General features: G+C 43.3%; 1 protein-coding gene across 8 annotated transcripts in view; it reads right to left on the reverse strand.

Moving 5' to 3' along the window:
• The window catches only part of TSPAN4 (tetraspanin 4), a 415,376-nt gene that overhangs the window by 179,974 nt on the left and 216,678 nt on the right, over positions 1-18,724 (reverse strand). For 6 of the 8 annotated variants that reach the window (XM_038139111.1, XM_038139116.1, XM_038139113.1 and 3 more), the window contains one exon: positions 5,956-6,035. The exons of 1 other annotated variant lie outside the window; for it this stretch is intronic. In XM_038139111.1, coding sequence (XP_037995039.1) covers positions 5,956-6,018 — 63 coding nt within the window. In that variant the 5' untranslated portion in view covers positions 6,019-6,035. Of the gene's footprint in view, positions 1-5,955; positions 6,558-18,724 lie in introns of those variants that run through there. One more of the 8 variants, XM_038139109.1, reaches the window with a different exon arrangement.

The raw sequence follows: 18,724 nt of genomic DNA on the forward strand, positions 1-18,724 counted from the left end.
ATATCCTGTGGGGTCTACTTACTGCTTATCAATATGATAGTAAACATACCTAATGCTATGAAACTGCTCTTGTCTTGAGCAACAGAAGCAGTAAGCAATTTGAAAATGGTATCTATTATAGGGTCAACTTTAAAGTAACTTTCCCCCTCTATTAACAGCCTTCTGAACCTGGTTTCCTGAGGAAAAGGAGATTATGAAAAAGAACTGTGTTGGCTGAGTATCCCATCAATAACTCATGAGCCCATTTTCCACTGTTAGCTCGATCTGACAAATATGTATCCTTCTAAAGCCATTAATTTCCTAAAAGTTTTCAGAAGGTATGCCTTTAGATAGCAAATGTAGCCCTTAGCAATGCCTTCACCAGGAGATATGACTCCAGCATGACCCTTAGTCCCTATTAGACATCAGGACCCACACAGCAGAGGGACTGTATGAATGGAGCCACTGTGGAAAAAGCTCTAATTGGTGCCCGTATAAATCAGACATCAGGTAATACAATCATCTCTCTCTCACACTTGAGATCAGCCCTCAATAGCTCTGCTTCTCATGGAAATGCCATTTTTTAAAGTCTGTAATTCCCACATCAAATGACTCTCCTTTCTTTAAAGGCAATGCTCCTGAAAAATACATCCTCAGAGAGCCCTCAGAAAGGTGTCAGTCGGACTGAGCAGTTTCTGGAAGGGGCAAGTAACAAAGGAGAATCAGAAACTCAGAGGCAGCTAGAGAAAATGACATTCTGGGGTAAACTTCCCATGTTTTAATTACACAGAAGCAAAGCCTGCTTTGCTGATTAATCAGGCACCCTTCACACATTTGAAAACACACAGCCTGACTAACTTCTAATCAAACTTTCTTCTCAGAGCAGCACCCAGCTGGTGGGGATGTGACTGAGGTGTGCAGAAGGCCACACAGCAGCTGCAGCTGGTAAGCTCAGCCCCATGGGATGAGCTGCAGCCCTTGGCCATCAGAGAAGAACAGCTGCACATAATGATGATTAAATGGGGAACCTGCTTTCAAAATGGCTTACTGCTCTATTGGTAATTCTTTTTCCACTAACTTAAGACTGCGGCCAAGTATAACCACCAAATGATTGCTGTCCTCAGCCACTAACAATCTGTAGAGCTTCTGGCTGTTTTAATCATCAATCTCATTCAGCTGACTGATGGAGGATGCAGATGAAGGAAAAGGAATCCACTTCAATGAAATCAGCTGCTTCTCTTACAAAATTCTCCACCTTCCAGCCAACAGCTCTTCTCAAGCTAATAATGTCAGATGGTTTCCCAACAAGGTAGAGTGAAATGAAGAGACACCCCTCTAGCTTTACCCTCTGGCCAAATTTGGCCAGGATCACTTGAACACAATCCAGTACCCCATGGTGCATTTTCAGACCAAGCTGTTCCCTTCTCCAGCTGTCCTGCGCAGTCAGTCTTCCACATACTATAAACATTTGCATAGTTCTTACAAGACAACCTGTGCTGCTGGAGTGCAAGGAAGTAAAATGATGCCAGTAATGAGGGATTTCTCATTTTCATTACTTCCTCTCCCTTCTAATTAAATGTGAGTAATGTTGGCAGTATCACCAGTGCACCAGGCCAGGAGTACTCATTGGTGCAGAGCTTCTCAAACTGACGTCCACAAACTATCGGCAACAACAAAGACAGAGGAAGAGACCCAGAGCTGGACCCCAGAATGAGATTAAAGAGGTTCTTGGGGTTTTTCCCACACAGATCCTGGTGCATTCACTAGTGCTACCTGCCACTTCCTTAGCTTTGTGTTTCCATACATTTCAGATTTGCACTTTGTGTCTCACAAGCCACGATAAAGCACTTCCAGGGCTGTATCAGTTGGGAATTTTAATACGGACCAAATGGCAAAAGAAAACAAATGCCTCGCCTCACCTCTTCATCCAGGAAGGTGGAAAGCAGAGCTCCAGCTGCTCATTTTAGCCACAGTGTGTCCAGCAGATGGCAACTCCCAAGTGTTCAAGGGAGCAGACACTATTCCCCTGTGTCATTGGGAACCTACCCATTGAAATTAGAGCTTTCACAAAACTTTTTGAGAGCTTTGACTGCTTTGTAGTGCATACAAATGTAGTATGTTTTAACAACGGAAAGGAGACACAAGCACAGAAATAACTAATGGTAAGTTTGGCAAATAATAAACTTCTTTGCCTCCTTTCTTTATGTTGCCATCTCCTCTTTATAACTAGATTTCTAACAACAGCATTTTGCTGTTAAATTTCTCTATTGGTTAAAGCATTACCTGAAGAGTCAGCTATAGCTATTCAGTTATTTGAAGGGCAAGCTGCTACCTCTCTAGATAGTTTTCCTTAGCACAGGATCTAAGGAAATCACAAACCACTGGCACCACAAGCACAGTTAGTGAATTTCCTCTTTTGAGTCTTGAAGGTTTGGGAGCTAGAAGTTGAAACAAGTAGGGATGCTGCATAAGTCAAGGAGATTAACGGAATGATGCTTTTCTTTCTACATAACTCTCTCAGCCTTTAGGATATATCCCACCTTTTTCACAAAAACAAAAAAAAAAGAAAAATTAAAAAAATAAAAGAAAAGGCACCAGAGCCTTGGATTAAAAGCACAGAAAGAGAAAAGTTTGTTTTACTGACTGTGAAGAAATGCTGGATGCCTGGAAGAGAATGTGGAAAACAAATGTTCTTCCCTGGGTATGTCACAGAGAAATAGAAATATTTCATTATGAAATAAAAATATTCTGCTCTGCGATCATCTGAGGTGATCTTCAGTCTCAAGGGTTCAGCAATTCAACAAATGAAAATCGAAGTCAATAAAAATGAATTAAGCCAGGCAAGTACTCTGTATCAGGTGACAAAAGTTATTTTGGAAGCTTACAAACCAGTGAGTGCAGTGATACAATGATGGCTCATCTGCATCTGGCACTGTTCCAGGGAATAGCCTCTGATGGAAATTCCCATTAGAGAAGTAGTGCTGCTCTCTAATATTGTTCTGCTTGTGCTTCAGAACCTTAATGCCCCAGAGTAGCTACAAATGCACCAAGAGCAATTTGCACAGGGCTCCTCATGGAGAAATGAGCTATTTTAGGAGTATCCAATTCTTTTCTCTACAGTAATAGCTGCTAGTGTGCTGTACCAATGGACTGATTCAGCATCAACACTGACAAGGTACTTCAGCCTTTGACACTTGTCAGGAGCTTTTTACTCCCTTTAACCATCAGAAAGGGGAGGAGAAATTTGCTCTGTTTTCAGTTATTTGACAGCTTTTAAAAATTTTACAGCATGAGCGCAGCACCTAATCCTACAAAGCCTGCCAAGAACATTTAAAATCAAGGTCTCAGAGAATTTGCTTCCTATAAATTCACCAGTATTGTAAAGAAAGGATCTTTTCCTCAGAAAGGCAGCACAAATCCCACTGGAGTTGCACAGAGCTGTGGACTGTTTTCTGCCGCACCGTGGGAAAGACATCTGAAAGTACAGAAATAGGCTGTAGGGATGCACAAAATTTACTGGAGTTAATGAATAGGAACAGGAAGAAGATGAAAATATGATTTCTGACAGAAATCAAAGTATTTTCTCAAAACAGAATCAAGAGCAGGAACAAGCTGTAATAGGCATTTAATTCATTTAATGCAATGACTGCTCTCAATACATGAAAAATAAATTCCTTTTCCTACCTAAACTATTGCCTGTTACTAACCAACTATCTAGAGAAGAGTGGAGAGGAAAGGTGGAGCCAGAAAAACTTCCCTGAGCATGTATGTAAAGAGAAATCCTATCTTCTTGCAGAGATGCTTTTCCTTTAATTCCACAAAGTAAAATGTGACAGATAACTAAAAACAGCATGGAAAACAACACAACAGCATCATTAACCTGTAATCATTCCAAGATTTCTGGTCAGTAGAAATGGAAATTTGTTTCTCCTTTTACTAAGGAGAGGCTAGCCAGTACCTTTAAAAATCACTTCTTTTCAGTTACTTTCTTCACTGTGAGAAGGTGAAGAGCTGCATCTATTACAACTACATGCTGTGCAAACCTCATTTGGACATGATGATCATCCATCACTCCTGCTGCGCAGGTAGCATGTGAAAGGGAAACAAAACAGAGATCGTGCTGCAGTATTCGACACCACCCACTGCCCTGCTCGCATGCTTCAGTTCACCTAGAGCCCAGTTGCAACACAAGCATTCTCTTTTTGGGACCCCTGCCTTTTCTCTGCCTCCAAGCACAGCTAGGAGCAGCTCTGATGGTTTTAGGGGGGAGACAGAAACCTCTCTTTCTCTCCCAAAGAATAAAGGCGTCCCTACTGAAAAGCATGCCTTTGTAAATACACACATATTACTTGCAGCAGTACCTCTTCTCATCACATGAATATGTTTCAGTGGAAGATGAATATTGCAAGAGAAATCAGAATGCCTGTATCCTTTGAGGCAGTGCTGTGCACAGTCCTGAAAAGAGCTATTAATGCCAGCACCCTACTTCTTTTCTCTAGCTCACACTCCGACTAACTGTCAGTGCTATCTATAATCTTGACCACGGACAGTCAGTAGAGGCACAAAAGTTAAAAAAGCAAGAAAGATAGTGTTTGTCTTTTTCAGAAAGCTCTGGAGTAAGCTTCAATAAATATTAGATAATTTTTAGGGAAGCAGAAGCAACCAGAGCTAGCCTTGAAAGACAGAATGCAGCCTTAACAACACTCTTTCTACCAGCTCACCTAGGTTGCAAAGAGAGCAGCTTCCTTGTGTTTCACAGCTCTGGTTAGTGCTGTGCCAATTCAGGGGACTTGCACTAGTTTGTCACATCCTGACTCTTGGCGTGACTCAGGTCAGCAGGAGTTGCCTGCACTCTTGTGTTTTCTGATGCACTGCAGCATGCCTGCCTTTGAACAGCTGTACAGCAGCGCACACTAGAGAACAGCTCTCTCCATCTCACAGCCCTCCGAGCACCTCCAACAAGTCAGGAGAGCACAGACAATCAGTAACACAGCAGAGGAACATCCAGCTGCAAACACACACCCCCCCTCCTTAAGTGCCGGGACAGGAGGGGTGTCACTTTACAACAGTCCTTATTTTCCTCAGCATGTTAATAAGCCACTTGGGAGGAACAAGCCCTCTAAATGCACCTCCTGAGGATCTTGTAACAGACCTTCCCACGTATGATTCTGGACAAGAAACACTGAACTAGAAATCTCATCCTGTCCTATCAAACATGCTACTCCCTTTTTTACAGGACTAACAGCATTTGTGACGTGGGTCCCCCCCACTGCACTTCTTTAGTCTCCAGCTACAGCCTACACGCTGTTACAAGGGAGTGAAGTGCCCAGCCACCTAATTTATTAAAAAGGTGATGACACACGCATGCCTCACAGTGATTTGATAAGCTCCTGGCACAGAGTAGCGGCCTCAGGAGCAGAGAGGAGTGCTCCGGTCTCTCTCCACCCACATCTTCAACAGGGAATGGCAGTGCCAGGACCCACCACTGACAGTAACAGAGAATTATTACCTAGAGATTCCTGATACAGGCTTTAATGTGGCGATGTACCAAGCGTGCCATCTGCAATAAAGCACTGGATGTAAGCACGTGCTGAACCTCAAAACCATGAATGGCCTCAGTGATTTCTGTAGGACTATGCATAACTTTTGAGGCAAAGACACGTAAGAATGAAAGATCGCAGCATGAAAAAGTGTACAGCTCACACTGGAACAAAGTGATGAAGGCATTCGTGCAACTGGCCTGTAGAAACACACCCTTTTGTCTTCTACCACAGTTTTGAAATGCAGCTGGAGGCCAGGAAATGAGAGGATGAAGAAAACCCTCTGCAGGTTATCTACACAAATTAATGAGGCCACAAAAGCAGTAGCCTAGGCACCACTTTGTTCAACTCCTAAGTTTAAAAGCAGCAACAAGTTCACCTTCCATCTCAGTAAACAGACACAAAAACCATTTCACGGTTCCAAACGTGTACTCACCCAGAAGAGAAGGTTGAAAACAAACATTAGGTACTTGATACACTGCAGGCAGTTGTGAGCCATGCTGCACCTCTTCAGTTCTAGGAGAAAAATAAATGAGAGATCCAGGTAAAAGACAACGTACTTGTTTCCCTTGGGGGTCGTGTACTTAGCCTTGGTGGCCTTCGGGCCTGGGTTGGTATGAAATCCAAAAAAAGAGTTGCTGGCAGCCCCAAACTGGCCACCATACATGCTGCTGTATCGACGGAAGGCGCCATTTGGGAAACTGTAATCCTTGCTGTCCAGAGAAGGGCTCCTGTGATAGGTAGACTCATCGGTGCTGGACCTGCGCATGGTGGCTTCAGCTGTCCCGCTCCTGCTGCTCTGACAGCCGTCGGGTGAAAGGTTGGTGATCTTCCTTCCTCCTCCTCCTCGCTAGGAATCCCCTATTGCTTTGCACCAGCTGTTCTTTCGTCTGCCATCCTGCCAAGGAGTTACGCGTGTGGTGCGGCAGCAAAGTTGGTGAACTGAAGTCTGCTTAGCCAGAAGTTAGGGAGCAGCGTGCTTCCACATGAGAAAGACTTCTGCACAAGTAAACATTCCCGTCACTGTCACGATCGTCCCTCCCGGCCCACCCCGCTACCAGGGAAGGAAAAATCAGAGAGAGATATACTGTACCCACAGCAAAGAATCTTAAAAAAAGGAACTGTGACCTCGCTCGGCTCGCAAATGCCATATAAAACCCCGGCTCCGCATGCCACGCACAGACAAGAGAGTGCCGCTGCCCGAGACCCGCGGCAGGGGCAGCAATTATCCGAAAGGCGAGCAGCTGCCGTGGCCCTTTCCCGCCGGCCACATCGCCGTGCCCCGCGCCGCCGGGCTCACTCGGCGCATCCCCGCATCCCGCTCCCGCGGCGGGCGCCTGTGGCACGCCAGCCCCGGCGCTCCATTCCCGGCGCGGCCGCCCCTCCTCCGAACGCCGCGCCAATGGCGCTGCCCGCCCGGCCCGGCCCCGGCCCACGGCCCGCCCTCACGGCCCCGGCCCACGGCCCGCCCTCACGGCCCCGCCCGGGGCCGCGGGTCCCCCCGCGCCGCAACTCTGAGCACGGCCAAACCGCGCGGAGCCCGAACCTGGGGACAGGTGGCTTTCGCGGGCTGCCCGGATACGCAGGCGGCGCTGCCGAAAGGAACGGGAATAAGTGAAGGCAGGGAAGGTTTGGTACGCAAAAGCGCTGGGGATGCTCCGCGGGGAGCGGGGTCAGGACAGACCGTGCTCCCCTTGCCGGTAGGCTCGTTTGTTCCACTGCAGATCCATCACCGGGATGCTCCTAATTCGCTCGGTCCCGCGGAATCATCACTCAGAACTACGTATGGCCAGGTCATTTGTCCCCCTGTCAGAACGCACTGATCGGCATCAAGCTCCGTACGCTGGGGAGCACTTCCCTAAAATCTGACAGCTCCCACAGGCAGTACAGAGTTGAAAATGTGCAACACACAACTTTTTCGGGAAGGAAAAATCTTACTGAAACTGTAGCAATTACAGTATTAACACTCAGGAATGCAAGACTCATTTACCATCTTTGCCCCAAATTCCCTGTGCAAGTTTTTCACTTGTCTCTGTTATGTGCCACCTCCCTCTCTGTCTGCCTCCTCCCTGCCTTCCTCCTCTGTCTGCCCCTTGATTTTGACTGTAACCTACTGGAGTCACATCAAAAGATGGCTGGCTAACATTTTTTTAAAACGCCTGCCCAGCAGAGAATTAATCAAGGTGAAAACAGGTTTCCTTCCTGAAGCATCTTGCCAGTCTCAGCATAAATCAAGAGACATGGGCACCAATTAATTAAAGAACAAATTAGTAAAAGTAAAATGAGCTGGTTCTGCACATAGCCTAAGCAGTTTGCCCCTGCAAACCACCCTGTAATTCTGTTAATTTACAAACTGCAAACTTAGAGTCTAATTATTTCTCTTCATTTCCTCAGCAAACTATAAATACACTGACCATACCTGGTGCAAGCTTTAGAGAGAAAGAATCTGAGCGCAAAACACAAGGGTAATATACTCCTGCACCATCTGTTTCAGTAACTTTGATGAGTTACAACTTTTCCACTTTTTGATTTCCCTACCTCCAAAATCAATTTTCTACTCCGCTCCCTTTCCTGCACAATATGAACTCTGCCCCCTTAAAGGAGTCTTCCCTCCCTAGCACATAAAGATGGTCCAATGGAAGCAGATCTGTTCTCAGAGTTCCCAATATGCTGTTCATTTTCCCTGTGGTACCAAACAGTTCTGCCTCCAACCTTTCTCCTCACCTGGATTACAACTGGACCAGTTTGCTGACAGAAACCCAAAAACGAATCAAACATTTTCTACGCTTTCTGTCAGTATACAAAAATGCCTGCGCACGGAACATTATATTAAATGGTGAAAGAAAAACTGGGTATAGCTCAGCACGCAAATTATGCTGAAGCAGTGACAAGTCAGATAACTGTGATTTAACAAGGGTGCCCATGGTACCGCATTTAACAGAGGAGAATTTGGCATATTTACCATAAACTAGACAACTGAAGCCCAAAGGCAGCTCATTGCTATCTGGATAAGAAAAGGGTTAGAAATCACTTGCCTTCCCCTTTCCTGACAGCGAGAAATCATCAATTCTTAAGAGAATTAAGTCCTTAATACAGTGGAATAATTCATAAAGCCAGGATCTAAGGTAGAAGGAACAATTTCTAAATGTTTATTTTAAATAAAAAGTAATAAACATCAACACACGTGGATATATTTCAGACAGATGCAGACAATGCATGAGGAAGGCTGAGGTCTGCATAACCCTTACAATAGAGGGTACTTTTTCTCCAGCCTCTTTTCACCAGCATCCTGCAGCACACCTCATAGAAATGAAGACTTTTTAAAGGCACTTAAGTGTAAAATGTAGTTCTCAAGTAGTTGCTGTTATTTCTCACTACAATAACAACAGCTAATTAGAAACAGAGTCACTTAGTAAACAGGAATTACAATCATTCTTTTATTAAATCTTCCACACCAGGAAACCCAGTCAGAATCTCTAGCCTAAATGGAAAATCCTTGAGAAAGCAATGTTGCACCAACAAGCTAACTGCAGCTTGGATGACATGCTTACATGAGGGAGCAATGTCCTGCATGGGGACTGGGGGAAATCAACAAAAGAAGAACGGCTGGGGTACTCTACTCTTGCCCATCCCTAGTGTGAAGTGAATGGAAAGGCCATGCTGGGACCCGTGCTGACATCTTAGCTGTTTAACAATAAAGTGATGTGTGAACCAAGAAGAATAAACCTTGAAGCATTGCATCACTGGGCCATTATTCTAAAGGGTGACCCAAAGGGCAGGCAAATTAGAGCTTTCACTAAACTTTTTGTTAATGACTGAGCCTAAAATCACAGCATGGACATAGTGACCTCTGTTCACTTCTGCTTAACATCTATTTTTTCTCTCCCCAGCTGCATCTCTGTATTCCCATCCTGTGACCAATTCATATTGATTCCTCTACACAAGAAAGCAGGCACTGTGCAGTCTCACCAGCAGAGGTTCAATTTGTATTGATTCTGGTGGCACGCTACCATTTAGGTTATAACAACTGTGTCTCTGCCACTTTGAGTGGAGTGCTGGTAACCCTTCCCTGACTCCAGCCAAAACCCTGGCCCTGAAAGAGAAGAGGCAGCAGTCTCACTCTAATGACATCAGGTGAACTCCTGGCAATAAACTGTAAAAGGCTTGGGCATCAGGGGCAGATCTCTTAACTGTGTTATCCCTCACATCCTTTCTCTGAGCAGCCTCAGCTCTGGCTTTCACCTGAAGACACACAGCCCACACTTTGCACCTCACCCTGAGCTGCAGCCACCACAGACCCCACACCACCCTCCCTTATTATTTCGAATACTGCTTTCTCTTCTTCCTCCATGATTTAACACTCATGACAAGACATCAGTGCCTTCAGCTCACACAAAACGCAGCACTAATTCACCTCCTCATTAATTTAGTTTCGTAAGTCCTTTAATGGTTGCACTGGTTTTCCCCCTACTAATGCCTCTTGTCACTGTCTTCAAAATTCTGCATACCTGCTCCATCCTCCTAATGAAACAACTCACTTTGAATTAACCTCAGTAGACTTTGTTAAGTGACCCACAAAATAAAATTTTAAAGAACCCTGCTAGATGGTATTAGTGAAATACACTATATAAAACAGGGTATGGATGTGACAACTGCTCCAGTCCTGCAATAGAGGAGGGTGCAAAGGCATGCACGTGACAGGTGACATCAATCCCAGTAGCTTCAGTGAACAACACGACTAAGCTCAAACATTACTACAAGAGTGGCATCTTCTTGTGAGTTACTAGCTTTGCTTCACACCACAGCACTGAAACCAGCTAAGGGTGATCAGCTGGTGAATACACTCCAAATGCTCAACTTTTTAATTTCATGTACATACAGAGACCATCGCAGAAAAGTGTTCATCAAACCTGTCTGGCCCTGCCTGTCTTTTTTTTTCAGCAACATGCCTGGAGAGAAATCCCTTGTTTGCTCACCAAGTGCACTCTTTGCAGCTACTGTTTGGTTATGTTTGATTCAGTGATGCAGGTTTTATAAAAATTGTACCTCTTCCAAAAGTCTAAGAGAAACATCTCTTCTGACTGAAGGGTGAACCAAAGTTCAGGGCCAAGCTGGCTGTTTTAGCTAGGAGGAAAAAAAAGCCTTGTGATGGAGTCTTTGATTTGTTTGCTTTAGTATATTCATTTTGCATGAATATAAATAACTAAAAGAGCAAAGCAAAGAAAGTGAGAATATGATTTTTAACCTGTCAGCCTCACGCTGCCACAGGTTTTCAGTCTCTGCTCAACTGTGTCCAGGACTGTTTAGTGTCTTCATAAGTGACATAGTGGGATACAGCACACCCTCACCAAGTTTGCAGATGCCAGCAGCTGAGTGGTGCAGTCACCACACCTGAGGGATGGGATGCCATCCACAGGGATCTGACAAGCTCTGAAAGCAGGCCCATGGAAACCTCATGAGATTCAACAAGGCCAAGTGCAAGGTGCTGCACCTGAGTTAGGGCAACCTCCAGTATCAGCCCAGGCTGGGGGAGGAAGGAATTGAGAGCAGCCCTTGCCCAGAGGAACTTGGGGGCACTGGCCAGCATAGCCAGCAGGTTGAAGAGGGTGATTCTGCCCCTCTGCTCTGATGACAGCCCATGTGGAATAGTTCATCTAGCTCTGGAGTCCTCAGCTCAAGGAAAACATGGACCTGTTGGAAGTGGGTCCAGAGGAGGGCCACAAAAAACAATCAGAGGGCTGGAACACCTTCCCTTAATGGGGAAGACTGAAAGACATCAGGTTGTTCAGCCTGGAGGAGAACAGGATCCAGGGAGACCTCACTGCAGCCTTTCAGTACCTAAATGGGGCTTAAAGAAAGATGGGGACAGGCTTTTTAACAGGACCGGTGGCCATGGGATAAGGGGTAATGTTTTTTAACGAAAAGAGAATAGATTCAGACTACATACATATACATATATAAGTATATATATATATATATATACACACACATATATATATACACACACACACACATATATATAAGGAAAAATTTTTTACAATGAGATGATGAAATACTGGAGGAAGTTGCCCAAGGAGGTTGTAGATGCCCCAGCCCTGGAAACATTCAAGGTCAATTCAAGCAGCAATCAACAAGTTTCTTCCCTCAATCCTGCTCTCCTAAAAATTCACATGGTGCAATGAGTCTGCACATGCTGCCAAAGACTTAAAGCGAGGTGCAAGTGGGTCATGAGGGGAGCCATAAAGCCAGCTCCTGAACCAAACGCCAGACATGTTAAAGCAGTCCCGTAAGAAACAGGTAAACCAAGCAACATGCATTCTACTCTGGGCTGCAGGTCCTTCAGCTCAAAGAGCAGGACCATTGGGCTGTAAGCTGAGGAAAGCTCTAGAATCTTCTGTTTTCAAAAGAAATAGGAATATTTTTAATAAGTGAAGCATAAGACAATATGATTCACTGCAACCTCAAACTTACCACATACCTAAGAACCCAGACCTTTTATTTCCAGGGTCCCTGCTCATCCATTGGAAATTTCAGTATCTGTAAATGGTTATAGTTGCTGGAAAGGGTTGAGCCCTGGATTGCATGGGCAGGAGAACAGAGTCAGACATTCTAGAGATTTCCTCAGCTAACATAAAAATCTGTTGATATTCACAGTTGTACCTACAACAACTTGAAATATTTACTGATGCCTCCAACGAAACTTTGAAAACACTTTCCAGGCACAAGCAATTTCACTTATATAGCAGACTTCATGGTTGGTTGGTTTGTTGTTTGGTTTATTTCATTTTCTTTTTCTTTTTTTTCTTTATAAATAAGGAAATCTGCATTAAAAAAAAAATCTTCAATACTTAACAGCTCATCTCCTTCTGCTCACATGTCACCTGAAGTCATGATCTTTGGTTTATGGCATAATTAGTTGCTATGGAAATAACATAATCATAGACACAGAGAAAATATTCTAGGTGTGATTTGCAATGCTCTTTATTTAAGCCTGTGCACAAGTAACTTTGCAGAAACCTCATTCCTTTTTACGTGCTCTCATCTGCATAACTGCTGCCATCACCTCTGCCTGTGGATTCGGAATCACTGCTATTCCTGCACGCATGACTCAGGCTAAGGGCATTTCCTTCACCCATACTGGAGCATCTGTGTGTTCAAACAGTGCTGACAGTGTACATACACACAGACTAGCTGGTGCCAAGTCAGACTAAACAAATAAAATCTCTTAAAAAATTATCTGGTCTCAGTCCCCAAAACTCTGTACACCACAGAGCTCTCTCGCCATTTGTGCTTTCTGGGCTTTTGTCATTCTGTTCTTTGCTAATGATTTTTGTCCAGTACTAAAATTTTTAGAGTAAGGAGATTCCTTGTTTTCCCAGGAAATTCTGCATATTTGAGACCTACACAGAGAGGATTATTGCTGCAGATGAAAGACAAGCAGTGCCAGTCTGCAAATTCCTGAAGAAGCAGAAAGCCTGCTTCCCTACTAATGTCTTCAGCAATAAAGAATGAAAGAGCAGAAATAAAGAACCCATCTGACATGCCGTACAAGAAGAGTTGTAGCCCAAATAAAACTTTTGTCAAGACCTATCTTTGTGGTGTCAGCAGGTCCTAGCAGCACAGATGCAATTTATGTGCTAGTTTTTGTAAAATCAGGTTACTTTCTCTAACCTGAGAGATCAGCTGACATTCAAAGAAACACCAATTCAAACACACATGCGGTACTCAGGATCTTTCTGTCAAGTATAAAGCAATCAGGCATGAAAGTCTTTAAACTGCACAGTTCCAATGAAAGCAGAAAGTTATTGTGAAAGTAGAAGCAGACAAAACAATACAATGACTTGGAAAAACTTGAAGATTCAATAATGTTCACTAACCAGTGTCTGCCTTTTAACACCTTTATGGATTTTTTCCTTGGAGACTCAAAATGGATTCTCTTCTTGTCTTGCATCCTTAAAAACAGGACTAAGGTTTGCACGCATATGAGCACGAAGCAAAGTTCACATAACCATATTTCAGCTCCATTTCCAAAGCAATGAAAGCCCAGAAGCGCTCACTGACCTCACAGGCACCCGAGCGAGCGCTCAGCACATTTAAGAATCAGGTCACAGAGAGCCCATTTCAACGGAGTACTCAACCACAGTTTTCACTGCTTTGAGATATTCATGGACTAAAATAGTAAGCATACATTACATGATTTCATGAGCGTGATTGGACACGAGCAGGAGAAATGCAGTGTTTCAAAGGCTTCTGATCAAGCTGGACTCTGCACGTGCTGCTGTAGCAGAAGGAATTCCCCCCCGAGTACACACCTTTGAGGCTGCTGACCCACAGTTCTGCTGGCTGGGAGGTGCCTTCAGTTGAAAGAGCGGGGTTTGAAATGGGGTGAGGAGCTCTCCCACCATCACCTCAGTCAGCAGATGTGAGAGAGCACACCAAGACCTCAGGGCTGGCCAGAGAAGTGATCTCTGCTGCTGCACTGCTGGGCCTGCATCCATCTCTTCATAGCCAAAAGCCCTCAATTCGCTCACAGCTCCCTTGGGCTTCCCTTCCAAAATCCAAAGGTGTGTTGGAGAGAGTTTAAAATTAAAAAACTGAAATATAAAAGAGCCTCCAACAAATTTGAAGAATAATTTAAAGGGAATAATAAACAAAACCATTATGTGATAATTATATATAGAGATTAAAATGTAATGAACTTGTACAAAGAAAATGCAAGTGGCCATATATCTTCTTATGTATAAAAGTAACAGCTATTGTTTCTTTTCTTAATACTGCATGGAATCGCCAGAGTTGTATCATCCCACATAGTAAAAGTAAACAGCAGTGGATCTATTATCCTTGCCATCTCTGTAACCATTCAAGCAAAAATAAAGGAGCTTCTGATACTAAAAAATAAAAACAAAAATTTAAAAATAAATAATTCTGGGTAGGAGCACAAGCTTTAGCTTTTTGATTTGCTATTCTGAGTATTCCTAACAGTGAACAGTCACAAATAACTTGAGGACTGGTAGCAGTAGACACCCATTTAAATACATATTTCAACAGACAACATATACAAGCAAACTATTTAAAACAATAGCCTAGGATTTACAGTCCTAATAGGCAGATCAGTGAGTACAATTGTGCCAATACTTGAAATAAAAATTTTCTTTTGGAATAAAAAGTATCACCTGCACTAGAAACCATATATTTGTATTTACTTCTTCACATCACCACAATTCAGCTCTTTTTATATGTCACTGTCAAAATCTGTAAGTAAACTCATGTTCCTAAGGGTACAGCTACACAAAATGAAGAGGCACCTGTATTTTAAGGCAGAACACGTGTCATATCCTTTCTGCAAAACACACCTAAATTCAGTTACCAAAACATAATGCAGAGACTCTAGTTCAGCAAACTCAAGATGTCTTAAAAAAAATAAAAGAGAGAAACTCATCCCTATTTATTAAGGTGCTTAATGCGTTTAACTTTCATCATGGAGGCTTTGTTTGGACAGAAATAAGGATATAACTCAGAGTTTTAATGATACAGAATGAAAGATAATTGGTGCCTGAATTAAGATGCTCATTGCAAAGGTACTACCAAAGTATCTGTTTAGTCTTTGAAGTCACTCCTATTTTGCATACTGGCTAAGACTCTGCATTTAATCAACACCAAATTTGTGCCTAAATTGCACCTGAGCATTTGTGCTCAGTGTTTCCTATTAGTCTGTAGTAGGCTTTCAGATGTTCCCACTCTGTAAGAAACACTTGTCACAAGACTTTTGCAAAATTTAATGCTGCTGAATCTAAGCTCTAGCATACACTAAACTGCTAAAAATGCAAGGTCAACTTCTTCTGCAGTCTGACCTCCAAGCAGTTTGTTTGCTGTGTTATATTTATGAGGATGTTTATGAAGGCAGACTTGTACGCTAAAAAATTATTCTGCATCAAATCACCAAGAAGCCATCTGAAAAGGAGCTTTTTCACAGAAAAAGGATATCTGTTCCATGATGGTTTTCAGAAATGACAGGGAATACACAAAGAAAACCCAAGCCTCCTGATTTCTGTATTCTGCATTCCTGCCTTTAAACAAGATTTCTTATTTGATGGGGAAAGAAGACCTCCTTAGAAAAATATTTATTTTACACGTATTTCCGGATATCTAAAGCATATTACACTTCTGCATAGCTCTGGTATTGCTAATGATATTTATCTCAAATAACACATGATTATGAGCCTATAAAACTTTAATTAAGATGCTTCATAGCCTTTTCTAAGTGTCACCCAAACCTATGCTGTAGGGTAAACTGTACTTTTAATTTCTATTTGTGATGTTTACACTGTGCAAAGAGATTCATTACAGTAAAAGCTAGTTATTGTTTCTTAGAAGGCTACACAAATTCCTTGGTCCAAGTCCATTTGAAAAAAACAAACAAGTCATTTTTGTTTGCTTCCATTTTGGAATTCCTATGTGGTCAGCCTATTAAAAAAAAATAGTGGTCATACTCAGAGGAGGTGGCATTCAATTTTTTATGCAAGATAGAGGCAGGAGGATTGAGTCCAAGACTCCCACTACCACTGTGGAATGGGATTTCTTTATTGGTCTATTTAAGACAGGATAGTTGTGACAAGTATGACAGGACAGGTGTGACAGGGCACTAAAGCTCCAAAAACTGTGAGGAAAGAAGGACTGACATCCCCACCAGAGCCTGCAAGGGCTCCCTGCTGGCCTGCCAGCTCTGTGGGGCAGACAAGCAGTCCCAAAGGCATCCTGGACACCTTTTCTTCAGACAGCTTAGACGCTGTCCTACAGTGAAATGTGTAGCACCTCTCTCGCCTAACAAAACCACAACAGGAAGAATTTCAAGAGAAACATACCCCTTAGAAATTTTTTAAAATGCAACCCAAAAAGAAACCAAATGAGCTTCTCAATAAGCAATTGAAACTAGAAAATGTCCCTTTAAAATGACTCACAGTGCTGCATGTGGCAGTCTGATGGCAGCTTCAGTCATGCAACGAGCCCAACATAATCCTGGCCTGGCCTTAGGTGCTGCTCCAACAGCAAACTCTGCTAGAAAGGGAACCAAGCCAAAGCTGGCTTTGGTAAGACAGAAGTGCAAATCTGATTTTTCTCCATGGAGTAAGTTACAGACCCTGCAAACTCAAGCCTGTTGCAGCTGGAAGCTGACAGCTTCAGATGAGAGGAATATATCATTATTATTTTAGTATGAGAGCAGTTCACTGATTGCAGCTTGACAACTCAAGTTAATTAGTTGATGAAGGGCCTGATACACTCTGGCTGGCTCCACATCTGTGGACGATGACACTATCAGAAGAATGAAATCCATACTTAAATGCTCTTTGGTCTTTTTAATCCTAAACTACAGATCACAAAATCCACATAACAAAACCAAGAGATCAGAGGAACTACACAAGAGGCTCTCCTTTCTCTGGCCCTCGGGACAGTCTGGTCTCTGCTGCTTAGTGAAGCTCATAAACAGACATACCTGACTTCAAAAGCATCCTCTTTTCTTCCTGGACTCCCAGTGGTTCTCAATAATAAGATAACTGGTTTGAGCACACCCTGGCAGTGTTCCCTTATGGCTGCTCTCCTCAGCAGGGAAATACCAAGCTGCAGGCTTTCCTCTGCTCCTGCCAAACACCAGGAGGGATTTACCCACCCTGTCAAAGGGATTATGTCAAGATCATCTGGCCCCACCTATCAAAGCTCTGATGCTATTTTGCACCAAAACTTACAATCTGTTTCAGTTCTTATCAACTGACACCTAAAATAATATGTGAGGCCATGATGTCCCAAGCTCCTAAGAAAGACCAGAGAAGCACAAATGGCAGGGAAATCTGGCTGGAAGGTGATCTATGTGGGGCTGGAGCCACTGAAAGCCACTAAGCAGTGAGGAAGGGGTAGAGCATTGCCTGTTGGGAACAACAACAGGCTGTTGCTGGTAGGCAGACCTACCTCAAAGCCTCGGATCAGTGGGAGCTACTGTAGAAATTCAGCCAGCCCTCTGCCAGACTCCACATGTAACTGCAGAGCGTAGCTGTAAATCTCTCCATGGCCCCAAGCTTTTAGCAACAAGAAAAGCGTTTTTTTCCTCTGCCTGTCCTATTCAGATTTTTCACTTTTTAGGGCACAGCCCGCTTCTGTCTCCCCTTTTTACTTAGCACCTAGAAAGATGAACTGCACTTACAAGTGCTCTCTTAAATCAAAAGCAGAAGAGACAACTGCAAGAATCCCTGGGTATATCTGAGATGCGATCAATCAGAGGTTGCTGGAGAGCAATCAAGAGAAAGGAGGTCACTTCCTAGAGACAAAGACAATGAAATTCCAAGACCAGCAGCTCTGTTTCCCACAAATGATGGGCAGAGTATGTAAGCCAGCAGCCATCTCACCTCGGTCTCCCCAGTCCTGAAAGGGGCTCAGAGAAAGGCACAGAGTTATGGGCACAGAACCACTGTTTAGCAGGAGACGTACACAACAAACAGAAATGGCTGGGCAGGGAACCTGCTTCTGGCATGCTTTAATCTCATTATAATCATCCACACAAGGACTTTGTTGATGGAGTCTGTATACCTCTAACAGAAACATTTCAGTCCTGGATCACTGCTTGTCTACGCTTCTTGAAGTACCATAAAAGCAGATGAATATTTTTTGTGTATATTATAGGACTGTTTCCTCCTAGTCTGACAGTAGCACAAAGGAATTAGCTTCAACAGCTTTCCATGATTTAAGTTGATTTTTTTTGACCATGCTGAGCTCTGACAGAAGAGAGGTTCCAGTGAGGGCCATGCTTTATTCTACTTCTACTAGGCTGCTATTGAAAATCTTAGGGTGAATCAGAACAGCACAGATGCTGCAATAATGTTGGAGCATTCAAAGGACCTCAAAGATTATTTTTTGTTATTACAATCTAAACAAAAAAACAAAAACACTTTTCATGTTGACATTAATTTCTATAACACGGCTTTAAAAACAAAACAACCCCGAAATTCAATAGAGTGTACCCAGGATGGCAATGCCTCAAAATTTGAAGCAGCATGTTGGCATTTTTCCCAGAAAAAAATATATACCTGTGCATGCACACACTTTTTTTTTTTTTTTTTTTTCAAGATCAATGAAGCTCTGGGGTTTATTCCCACCTCAGTCAGTCAGAGGCAGAGACAGGCTGGTCTGTGCAGTGCACAAACATTTGAGAAGGAGTT

The sequence above is a fragment of the Motacilla alba genome, chromosome 5 (genome assembly GCF_015832195.1).
Source record: "Motacilla alba alba isolate MOTALB_02 chromosome 5, Motacilla_alba_V1.0_pri, whole genome shotgun sequence".
NCBI classification, from domain to species: Eukaryota; Metazoa; Chordata; class Aves; order Passeriformes; family Motacillidae; genus Motacilla; species Motacilla alba.